This window comes from Pleurodeles waltl, chromosome 3_1 (assembly GCF_031143425.1).
Source record: "Pleurodeles waltl isolate 20211129_DDA chromosome 3_1, aPleWal1.hap1.20221129, whole genome shotgun sequence".
Taxonomy (NCBI): domain Eukaryota; kingdom Metazoa; phylum Chordata; class Amphibia; order Caudata; family Salamandridae; genus Pleurodeles; species Pleurodeles waltl.
In genome coordinates, this window is record NC_090440.1 from 524,279,929 (window position 1) to 524,292,889 (window position 12,961).

Sequence of the window (12,961 nt, forward strand, 5' to 3'; positions counted from 1 at the left end):
AGGGCACCTACCCTCCCCAGGTAACCTGTGGGGAAAAGAACATAAACAACAACATAAAAATCCCAACAAGCTTCTGTTAGATTATCATTACGGTCACCAGTACTACTGTGTGGAGTAACACTCCGTGATGAATCACAGCAAATTCATCTATGTACCCAAAATCACCTAAATCACGACGAAATCACATCAGACTTTAAAATACTTTAACCTATTAATGGGCGATCCTTTCTTTCAACATGGTGGACAGATTGTAACCGAATCTAGTGGTTGTAACACATCAAAGCTGGTGAACAGTGTCCTAAGTATATGCTGAAGCTGATTCAATTTGAGCATATGCCTAAAGGGGTCATAAAGGTATAAACCTATTTGACATATGATCAGAAATTGTGCGGAAGTATAATCTAGCATATACTCAGCTTTGAATCTTTTGAACTGGCTGTAATGAAGGATTTAGAAATTGGATTGGGTCAGTTCTGCAACCACAACTGCAGTATGCACTGGCTTCTTATATCATTGGTTTATGATGATTTACTTCCTGAAAGATACAAAGTATTTTTTGGCTTACCAGAGTTCACATATAAAGTATTTAATCACAAATTGTGATAGATCTGTTTACAGAGATGGTTTAAATCCTAGTGAATGCCCTATAACCCCTGGTAAGCAGTTGTCTTTGGGCAGAGACATACAGACAGTTTGACAGGGTCAAAGATTTCCTCGGACTTTTAATCAGCACACTGTGCACACCAGCAAATCTTACAGTCTACCACAAGATAATCTTTGCTCTTTCCCTTGCCATTTACCCTCTATAAGTATACTTAAGGACATAGAGGGTTCAAGAACTCTTCTAATTTTAAAGCTGAAGTCCTTACTTGCATCTACATCTGGACAATGTGGGGAGAAACCCAATGATGAAGCATACTAGAATCAAGACTAGTGAATTAGAGAGTCCCAACCCTGCTTGTTGATTTCAGTTTGTGAATGTACTAGGTAAGCTGTCAGAAGACAAACAGTGCAAAAGACACAAACATCTGGTCAACGAACTCAACAGGTCACTAAGAGAACCAATTATCAGGGATGTGGAATTCCTATCGCCCGACGCCCGGGACATCCTGTTTGGGGTCAAGGGCTACAAGTTTTTATGTTTACTTTGTCCTTGGGACAAGTAGGCCCAACCCCCTGCAGCACAAACCCTTTGGCTGCCTGATTACAGAGAGTGGAACTCTCTGCAGTTGAGTTAATGTGTTTCCAAAAGATAATGCTGTTCGAACTTGTATTTATGGTTCATTATTTGAAAGTCTTCATTATTAGGGTGAGTGCTGTAAATAAATGTTTTAAGGTCACACTTCACTACAGACGTTGGTTCCAGTACAAAAAAAAAAAAACGTGTATACACATGTTTGAAAAGTTTAGGCTATGAGGCTAAGTTTAATGCTCCCAGAATGCTCTCTGATTATATGCAAATGAAGTGTCATTTAGTAAAATGTGTTGATGCATGCTAGTATTTCCCAAAAATATTTCTAATGGAAAATCAGTGTAACCATTTTCAACACGATTATGGGAAGCATGAAAATAAACAAACACTGACAAAGCCAACTGATCTGACATATTTTTATAAGTCTTTTAGTTTCATCAATGCGTGTCTTGTTTTGACATGGCTTTTGTAACACTTTATTGTTGTGGGAGCTACCAGACCCTCAACATTGTAACAAACACTGGCAAACCCCCCCCAAAAAGTTTTTGAACTCTCTAAAAGCACACCAGCGGCATAACAAAGGCCCCGCAGCCGCCCTCCAGGGGGCCCCTTCAGCACAGCACCTGCCCTGAGTGAGTCTGGAGAGGGGGCTCCTCCATGTTCTTTACAAAGGGGCACCCTCCAGTTTAGTTACGTCACTGATTGCCACTGTAGTTCCTGACACTGAACAAAACTACTTTGTGTGGCAATATGCTCCTTGTGGAAGAGCAGAATGCGATCACTCACAGTAAAGCCGGCCGAAAGAGAGAGAAATAGAAGTTTAATAAAAACAAAATGTCTTTGTTAACACCAGACCTAATTAGGGACCAAGACCCACATGTAGGTAGCTTTTTGCATGTTGCAAACAGCGACTTTCGCTGTTTGCGACATGCAAAAAGCACACTGCGATGCACAAACCCAGTTTTGCGATTCGGTAACCTGGTTACCGAATCGCAAAACGGGTTTGCGACTCGCAATTAGTAAGGGGTGTTCCCTTCCTAATTGCGACTCGCAGTGCAATGTAGGATTGTTTTGTGACCGCGAACGCGGGTGCAAACCAATCGCAGTTTGCACCCATTTCAAATGGGTGCTAACACTTTCGCAAAAGGGAAGGGATCCACATGGGACCCCTTCCCCATTGTGAATGTCACTGTAAACATTTTTTCAGAGCAGGCAGTGGTCCTGTGGACCACTGTCTGCTCTGAAAAAATGAAACGAAAACGTTTCATTTTTCATTTTTGTTATGCATCTCGTTTTCCTTTAAGGAAAACGGGCTGCATTACAAAAAAAAAAACTGCTTTATTGAAAAGCAGTCACAGACATGGTGGTCTGCTGTCTCCAGCAGGCCACCATCCCTGTGAGGGCCGCCATTCGCGAGGGGGTCGCAAATTGCGACCCACCTCATGATTATTCATGAGGTGGGCATTTGCGAAGCCCTTGCGAATCACGGATGGTGTCAGGGACACCATCCTACATTCGGATTTGCGACTCGCAATTTGCAGGTCGCAAATCTGAACCTACCTACATGTGGCCCCAAATTCTTAAAGAAAGTCACAAAAGTGCACCCATGGTATATGTTGTACCCTATAAAATATTTGTGAACTGTATTTTAGCATGGGTAAATACGATGTGTAGATTTGCTCATGTAAAAATCTATTGAGCATTTGCAAGTTCATTTTCCCTCCAGCCACTTTCTTCCCAACCCTGGAAGAAGTTCTAATTCTGCCATTGTCAGGAGTAAATGTCCAACCTTTCTTATTATGGGAAAATATTAGAGAGAAGCTGGTAAAAATCTTTAAAACATGCAGGTTAGTAGGTTTGCAGACTCAAAGGCATTCCAGCCCTAGAACTATTGCTTACTGCTTCCTCCAGCCCCAGTATGCAGATCTGCAGAAAGGTGGCAAAATAAGGAAATTGTTACAGTAGGGATTGAAACTGCAAGTATTTAAGCCCTACTATGGTAGTAGCCCTGGCATAATCAGAGAGGCTATTATCAGAGCACTTACATAATGAGATTGCTGCCATAATTTGTCGCCACACTACATGGCACCAAAGGGACAAGTAGATCTTTTTACAGGACAAGTAGATTTGAGAAGCAACCTGTCCACTGGACAAGTAGATATTTTAATAAATTCCACACCCCTGAATTATGCTATCTTATCACTTACCAAACTGGCCAAGTAAACAACCTAGGTATCAAAACTCCCTTACTCTCCCTAAAAATGATGGATTTACATAGAAAAAGTGGAACAGGATAAGTGTGTTGAACAAGAACCGAAGTAATTATGCTGCAGTATGTTATATAATGTTATACTTTTTAAATATTGCAATGAATACCTAAAAGAAGCTATCCTGATGCCGAGTGAGACCACTACTACAGCAGCATTGTTAAACCTTTGCTGCTTTAAAATAAACCCACTGGAAGGGCCAGAAAGAAAGAACTGCAGTAGCCGAGGATAGTTGCCTGTACGACAACTTTGTGTCAACTCTGGTATGGCAAGACCTTTTAAAAGTTCTCAATAGAAAAAATCATGTAGAGGCAAGATTGTTAATATGTCTGCCTAAGGGCAATGAAGAATTCAAGTATAAGTCCAGATTTTTCACTCCTCTGGAGGACATGGACTGGTCCAAGAAGGTGACCAGAAATCAACTGGTAGTGGGCTTGGTGGTATGAAATGATCTACCCAGAGAACCTCGGTCTTATAAGAGTTTAATTTTAAAGTGTTATTTTTAAGCCAGGAGGATATTGCAGACGTACATAGATGGAAGGATTTACAAGGGTTGGGCGCCCAGCTCTCATATGGCAATAACCGGTTGTGCGTCATCAGCATGGTTCATACAGCTGAGGTAAATCAAATTAGTTGTGCCAGAGGTTGAATGCTTATGTTAAAGAAAGTTGGACTTAACTCAGACCCTGAAAATTATTTGTTTTGTAATAGATTTACAGTCTGAAATGTACAGGCAGATAGAGTTCTTTGTGCATTTCTTTCAGGTAAGAAAGACACTACTGCATCACCATCCCACAAAACCCAATTTCCTCCACTCTGGAGAGAAGAATAGCTTGTCACACTGTGTCAAATGCAGCAAACAGGTCTAGCAGCAAGTACTGTAGGTGTGGCCATGTTCACTGATGGACGTATTCCCGAAGACACACTACTTATTCAGGTATTATGCTGTTTGCTGGGTTGCCCACCCCACAATGTCATAATATTCAGTATGGAGTAGGTGAATGACCCCGTGTTCAAGTATTCATTAAAACATAGCACCACTACTTGTTAAATATATTAATAGTCCTGTAAACCAGACAGTCCTGACAGAGTGAAAGGAAACTAGATGAGAGTGCAATACACATACTTTCCATGCCTAACACGGTGTAACATAAGTCCATTGGACACACTGCAAATAGAAAGACACAACATACATTTAATTAATTTTCCTTTAAAGTAAATGGGTGTTTTACTGCTTTATAACAATCACTGCAAAAATACAAAATGTTTGTAAACCACGGAAAAACAAGGTTTTGTCTATTTTGGAAGTAAGACAGATGAATAAACACTGATAACCACTGATTTCAAACACTGAATAAGTACTATTGACGTTGACCAAACAAACACTGAAAACAGGACAGCCTCACTATAACTTCTGTATTCTCTTACATTAACTTTTTATATGATTTCTATGTTCTTTATTGGCACACACTTGAAACAAACGGTATTATCGTGCTTAACTCAGTCATTAACACAGGGATCCCACTAAATAGCTTGTTGGGGTAGTAAGGGCTATATCGATAACAATACTTATACCAATGTTGCCTCAGACAACAGGAGAAACGTTCAGTAAAGTTAGATACTATGGCTTGTTTTAATGTGGAAATGCAAACTTCAGAAAAAAAAAATCATGATTTGCGTTGCAGTAGTTGTATGTGCTTTGGAGGAGTAACCAACTTAAAGAAAGTGGTTCTGACTAATGTTTTTGTTAAACCAATCTTTACAATTTTCTTTTTCTTTTTTTTTACATTACAAAATGGGTTCCACAAGCTTGATGAAATCAACTTGTTGAAATCTGTTCTTGACAAAAAAAAATCCTTTTCACAGAATGTTTTTTTCAGCACTTAAGTACTGCAACCCCAGGTTTCTTTTTTCTTTTAAAGATCCTCTCCCATGCATTTCATGCCCCTTGAACTACTCCACCCCCCTTCCTTTAAAAAAAAAAAACCTTCCTTTTAATCTGACATTACTCCCTTCGTTTCACCAACTCTTAACATACCAAACTACTTTATTCACGTTTAATAAAAACACGTATTCCCCCCTTCCAGCTGTACTCCAGCCTTTTTTTTAAAAAAATACCTCCTTACTCCCCCTCCTGCTATACACATGTATTTTTTTACAATCTCCTTTACTCCTGCTTTACTCCTTTCTGTTGAAAAACCACTTACCTCCCCCTGCTGCTTTACTCCCTCTTTTTAAAAACTCCTTACTCTATCTCCTGCTGTATTCCTAGCTTTTTATTACAAACCTTTCACTTCCCCTCTTGCTTTACTTCCATTTGTTAAGAAAAACAACTTACTCCCCCCTCTGCTTTACTCCCATTTCACAAACACCTTACTCCCCTGTGTTATCTTCTTTTCTTTCTCCTTCCTTGTTTATAAAACCCATACCACTTACCCCCCCTCCTGCTTTACTCCTTGTTTAGGCCTAAACCTGCAATACATCGTGTCCTCATGCGCTCTTGCTTGCAAGAGATATTGTATACAACAAGGATCTGGGAGCCCATCCACTGCTTACCATTTTTGGCTTAATTGTCATTCTTATTGTATGCCTCCTAAATAGGCAGCACCTGCCAGCTTCACTTCCTCTTCTTTCCTCGGGTGCATGGAACAAATACAGATTGATTCACTTTGATTAGTATTTCAAACAGGCAAGGGAAACAAAGGATACCTAGGGACCATGGGTAGTCATAAAGCTATAAGGAACAACGGTCCTTAAGCGTACACATAACAGAGTAATGCCCGAGTGCACAATAATAATGCTTAGGGAATATTCAAAGCTATCAGTAATTTATTTGTATGAAAATGTTAAAATCACTTCTTTTGGGGGTATGTACCCCACGGGGTGCACCAAAGCAGGTATTACACAAACAGGCAAAAAAACAAGGTTGTGGCATCAAGAATTACATAGAATCAAAAGCTCACACTTCTTATTAAAATAAAACGCTACTGCATCCCCACAGAGCAATTTTATAAATTCAGGCGGGTCAGAATGATTTGGCCGACCTTGTTTCGATCCCCTAAGCATATGGGATCATCATCAGGACAATACAATATTTGCTTGGCTACATAATTTAAATACAATAAATCAATGAATACACATTGCAACCTGCAAAATTAAGGGAAGACCCCTAGAAGAACAGATTTTAACCTTTTCATACAAATAAATTGCTAATAGCTTTGAATATTCCCTATGCATTATTATTGTCCTTTTAGGGCATGTCCCCATTATGTGTATGCATAGGGCCCTTTGTTCCTTATTGCTTCACTTTCATTAGTATCCTTCCACTGCTGCTACCATTAGGATGGAGATATGTTATTTTTTTCTTATTACTACCCTCATGTAAGTCTTTCTTATGTTGCTCTCTGTCGCCTGGCCCCCATTCTCCTCTGCCTCCCCTACCTGTGCCCTCCTGGTTGCTTGTGTCCTTTCACCCTCCCCTATGTTGCTTTAATTTTCATCTCAATTCTTCCTCATGCTGCTTCTACGTTCTCTCCCACCCCTTCTCCCTTCCACTGTTGCCCCCATCCACCACGTTACCCTCAATTACTTCAAGAACAACGCACTACTGTCGGAAATTAATGTTGAAAAAACTGGAAGGAAATATTGGTCCAACCTAAACTTTTCGCTACAAGGCACTGTGTTCTTCCTTTGAAGTATACTGCTGCTAAATCATTATTTTGTTCCTGAAAACGTGTGAGCATTCTCCGCTTACTTACTAAATATGCAGAAGTTTTATGCCCTGTTTTTTTTCTCTTACAGTCCGAAATAAGTCAGGTATATTGTGCTTGCATGAACTTCAGGCGTAATACTGGTTTTGTTGTGTTCTGACTGGCTTTTTTCTCTGTCTGTGTCTTCCAGTCCCTACTGCTGGCAGCTTCTGGGCATGCATCCCAGCCTGTGCAAACACTGCCACACAGCATGACGCACTTACCGCTGTGAAGCTAGTTGGGTAGCTGAAAGCAAATCAGCAGATTGGATGGGTGGGCTTAATGCTGTCTCAGTTCCTGCATTTAACAAACCAGGTGAAAGGGAAAAGACCACTTTTTCGAATGACGGAAAGCAGGTTATAGTTGTGGATGACTATGCACTGCACCAGTATTAAATAGGATTTGTTGTTTTAACCCGCTACATTTAAGTGATTTGTACTGTCTTGTCATCTCTCGTGTGTCTCACTTTTCTCCTTCCTGGTGGCATGGGCAGCTTTCTATGGTGTTTTGCTTGTGTGAGGCCTTCCGAAATTAATTTAATTGGACCTATGAACAACTTTATTCTATACTAACTTAAATCAGCCTGGAGTTTTGTTAAAAATTGTAACTCTGACCATTCACTGATAAAGAGTATTGCAGGATGGCCAGGACATTACCAGGATTTTGATTAGTGCGCCTACATACTGGCAGGCAAGGCAAGAACTGCGGAGCCAACAGGCAAGGTGACCTGCACAAGGTCACACAATTTGTGCATGTAGAGGAAGTAGCCAGGATTCCTATGCAGGTCTCTTGCTTCAGAGGCCTTCGATTAAGCCCTGAGAGCACACATCTTCAGCTGGGTATTTTTTGTTTCTGTATCTGGGATCCACGTTAAGTGAATACACAGGTCAGATGGTTAAGACACAAAACAGGGATGATATAGCTAAATTGCATATAATGAGGCACAATACTTTATATTATGTCTCAATATTATGTATTTTGTAAAGCATATATCTACCCGAGGGTCTTCTTTTTAAAAACAGATGTTACCTAATGGCACTCGTTTAATCAAACTTTAGAAGATGAAAGGCTGAGTGGTCCCACAGAATCCTACCTTGTCACTACGGGAGGTCAGATCTGTGCACAGGTGAGTGAGTTCACAAGTCTTCAGACTCCGTAAGGTTGGGTGGAAATGGTGCATATGTACCTAGCACCTTGCATTGAACATTAAAGTAGGGCCAACATAAAATGGAGAAGAAAAAAAACCGTTGTACTGATAACTAAAGGGTAATCTACTTTCTTCCATACAACAAGGTAAAAATTTAGCAGATATCCAAGCTAGTCGACTTTGCATTAATTTCATGTAGAAGAGTCGCTTGTGGTGGCATAATTAATATAAATGTAGATCTCCGGTAGCCAAGGTTGAGCTATCACAGATCCTGACATCTGCTGCTGCTTTAATGCATGTTGGTTTCTCTTCTCATTGACGGCCTAGCGAAAAATACTTGCTCATTCACTATGGCGAGTCATATTTTATCAGACAAACTAATTTTAAGGTCTACCGACCAGGTCTGGTGAGAGAGCTCCAGCTGGCAACGAAAAGGTGTTCTGTTCATTCAAAAAGTGAATGATCAATAAAGATGCTTTTGAGTTTTGTTTTTATTTTGTGACATTTGCTGTGGGTACAAAGACAGTGGTTAAATGTCAGTTTATGGCTTCTTGCAAACTTCTGCTTATTTTATCCTGGAGACTGGTGTTTACTTTTCTTCCTCTGACTGCAAAGTTAGAGGATTGTATAAGGTGAACTGTCGGACAAATTCTGCTGGGCATGCAACATTTGAATAGCTTGTAAATTAACTGTACAAATATTTCAAAATATATTTCTGTATTTAAGAAAGCACTTTTTTTGCAATTCTGCAGGTATATGGAAACAAAGATTGTTATAGAATTAAAACAAATCAGAACACTTTACTTGGAGATGTGCAAATATTAAATGCTGAAACCCAATTTCCACACATTATCATTGTACAATATGGGTTTATCAGTAAAACTGCATGTCACGTCAGTGGAAATGATTATGGCCATTTCAATGGAAAATGTTTGTCTGTAAATGACAGTGCACTACCACATCATGCTTTAGTAATATATTTTTTTAAAGTGAGAGTTTCCAAATACAAAACATTCCTGCACCCACCCTGATGACAATGTCATTAGTGAACCAAGAGGAAGGTCAGGGTTCATGTTTACCCTATATGGGGACTAGATTTTTATTTTTCATGGAGCAAAAGTTTAGTATATTAAATCAAACAAAACAGTTGCTTGAACAGCAGATATACTGAACCTCCCATTTGAAGGTCCTCTCATATATGATAATGAAGAAAGGCATTTTAGTGAAATAAAATATTTGCCTAGGATCCACACAATTTGAGATGACTTTATGGTTCAAGGGCATTACGGTTAGATCGAGTGGATTATTCAAATCACTAGACCAGCAGGTCTGGTCACATTTGTCTGATTTTTCAAAGCCTGTCTGCTGATTAACATAATGGCATGTTTAATGCTTCCTAGATAAAACCATTAAACACTTGCAGCTGGTATGTAGCCTTGCCAAGTTCAACGCAGCATTCGCCAAGTGAGACTGTGCTGACTTGAATTATACATTAAAAGCACCCGCTCGGTATAGCGCATAATGAATAGATTGAGGTAAGACACACTGTACATTAAACTGAAACTCAAAATGCCTGTCAAGTATAAAACAGTGGTCATAAATATTCCTGATATCCTGCTATACAGCGTCATTGTCCCCTCTCCATCTGCAAAGTTATGGGGACTCGTACACTGCAGATTCTGTAGGGGTAATGTCACACTCCAACCTTATGAGGGAAAAGTGATGTCCTTCGTATCCCTGGTGTGAGAGGCCTGTTGGAGAGAGATGTGAATGGAAGTGTAAATGAGCCAAGAGTTTGCTAATGCATGGAACAATAGAACTGTTTATTTTCGCCTCACACACCGGGAAAATGTCTGCACTTCAGGTAAGTGAAAGGCTTTTTAGGGTGAGCCTACTAGACAATGACTGTGCTGCCTGCTGTATGGTGTGTTGTGGATTACCAAGGACATAAAGGGGCTTAAAGCCCACTCATTGGTTGGATTTCTTTGTGACTCTCATTTGCATGCTTCTTATTCATGCCCCGGCTTGTCACTCGTGTACTTGTCCCTTTCTTGGAACAATGCCTCTTGAACATTGCTTGGACTGGCTGGCATCTCTACTTCCATTGCTTCCATTCAAAGCATTTTTGTATAGTATGGCTTGACAGAGCAGCTGTTGTCAGACAATTATATGAGTACCACTGGAGTGGGGTTTGGCTTTTGGGAGCCGAGTGTATGTTTGGAATGGGCAGAAGTTCTGTGCATCCACAAAAAAGTGCTCACTCTCCACACAGCTGTGATCATTGTATTTATCCAGCTGCCTGATGATGAAAGTTCTGAGGCAGACACATTACATTGTAACGATATTTGTGGTGTTTTTACTCTGGCAGCAGCACAAATGGGGGAGGGCAGTCATTAACCTATATAGATTTTTCAGTATGGCTTGAACCTTGGAACTTAATTGGGCCAAAAGAGACATGAAGATGATGTTTAGCAACATCACTATTACAAACCACTGTGTCTGCATTTAATTTAAATTAGAAAACACAAGGGTTGAAATAAAGGATAAAGAACGTAGAATGGAGGGAATACAGCTTGACAAGTGCAGGAGCGAAAGAGAGCGGGGGACGATTGAAAAGTGAATTCACAACAAACACAAGGAAAGAAATTGCTCGAAAAGGAAAACAATGAAAAGGAAAAGAAAACTTCAAGAAATTAAAGATTAACTGTTTTGATGCGACGTGTAATTTGCAGGTCAGTGGCAGGAATCCGTATGAGATACTTCAGGGAGTTGACGGACTAACGGCAGGAGACCTTTCGTAGCCTGTAGGTCCTAGACTTTAATTCCAGTTAGAAAATCAATGGGTAAAAAGTGTCTAGAAATTCTGATATCAATGAGAAAATGCAGTGGACTAAATGCACCAACTGAAAGTGTATGCGTGTCTTGTATTTTATAGGCTCAAATCGCAGTAAGGCCGTTCCCTCCTAAGCAAACAATTGTGTGGGATATTACCTAACCTGTCTATAGCAAATGCAAACTTCGCGTGTTCTATTGATGTTTAAATGTCAACAAACCTACGCATTATAAATAAGATGAAAAGCCAACAAAAATAGATAATGTTTTGCTCATTTTAACCACGCCACCGGTCTCACTCACACATCCACTCATCTCAGCACTTTCGCCACTTCCATCGCACTCAAGATGTGAACGACAGTTTCTTACTTAAACCCTGCACTATCTCTGGAGTAGGCAGTCTGATGAAGCTTGAAAGACTCCTTCAGGATTTTCATGTGCTGCTGCCTGGTGGAGCTCAATCTGAGCTGCCTCAGCCTCCCCACATTCCCCAACCGCCGAGAGTGCTCGCCTCCACTTCAACAGCAGAGGTCTGCCCATCCTACTACCCCCTCACATTATCTTACAGGTCATAAAGGAGGACCTCTTCTGACTAAGCTAGTTTAGTCTACCTCCTACTCGTAGTGTCTGTCCTTAAGGCAGATGGGTGTTCTCCCATCCTCACCAGTCTCTTGCAGAAAGTTGATGCCCTCCTTCTCCAACACCGGCCGGTGCTGAAGAGGCTGGTGATCTCCACCTAGCTCCATCTTCTGGCGTGATACGGATTTCCTGCTCCGGTCACCCCATCAGATCGTCGCTGCTGTGTCACCCGCAGCGCGTGGCACTTCCGGCAAAGTGGACCAATTGGAAGCCAGCATGACGTGTCCTGTTATGATTTCACAATCAGCGCTCATTTGTTGGTGCTTAGCCCCGCGTCCAATGAGAGAGTGAGAACGAAACACTGCCCACGCCTGCGGTATTAAATGAGTGTATGTCAATAACGTACCAGCAAAGAACTAGCGTGTTAACTGAGGTTTGGAACGAGCCCACTAGAAGGCGCCGTATTGCACGTATGAACATTTTTCACATGCACGTTTCCTATGTACCTGCTATCGAGAAACGCTATTTTAGTCTACTATTCGTCGTTGAGTATCAGTGATATTGTTAAGCCAAAGGCTAGCATTTGGCGTAGCAGTGTAATGAACAACGCAGTATTAGCAATCCGAAGCGGCATTTGCAGCTACCATTCTTAAAAAAAGCAAATTCCCTGGTTTATCCATGGATTTCATTCAGGCTGCTGAACATTAACATTGATAACGCGTCCAGCCCTTATAAATTACCTGTACCTGGACACGTTGGAGGTCGGTGAATCTTTTAACCGAGTCGGGCTCTCCTCATCCTAAATAGTCGAGTCACTCAGATCAACAATCAACAACTATTGTAAACAGTAATCAATACTCAATTAATAGATCAATATAGCCCATCAGAAATCAATAACAGTTGGTATTTCGGCGCACCATGACCTTTCAGTCATGAATAACCACACCTGCTTATTAAAAGTTAGTGAATTTATTTCCCTATATTAACAAAGCTAGCACAATATATATATGTCTCAAAACCAATTGATATATGTATATGAAAATTACTAGCTGTCCATAACGGCGGAAGAAACGCAATCTATGTAAAATCTGAATAATGATACACTCTGTTATCGCAATGCAAATCACCAATATGACTAACTGTATTTGACTAATTGCATACATTGGTCAGCATAACAAGATTTCAAATTAGCATG

General features: G+C 40.5%; 1 protein-coding gene across 1 annotated transcript in view; it reads right to left on the reverse strand.

Moving 5' to 3' along the window:
- The window catches only part of SELENOS (selenoprotein S), an 80,689-nt gene extending 68,668 nt beyond the window's left edge, over nucleotides 1–12,021 (reverse strand). The window contains exon 1 of the mRNA XM_069222806.1: nucleotides 11,852–12,021. Coding sequence (XP_069078907.1) covers nucleotides 11,852–11,933 — 82 coding nt within the window. The 5' untranslated portion in view covers nucleotides 11,934–12,021. The remainder of the gene's footprint in view (nucleotides 1–11,851) is intronic.
- Nucleotides 12,022–12,961: the final 940 nt, after the last annotated feature.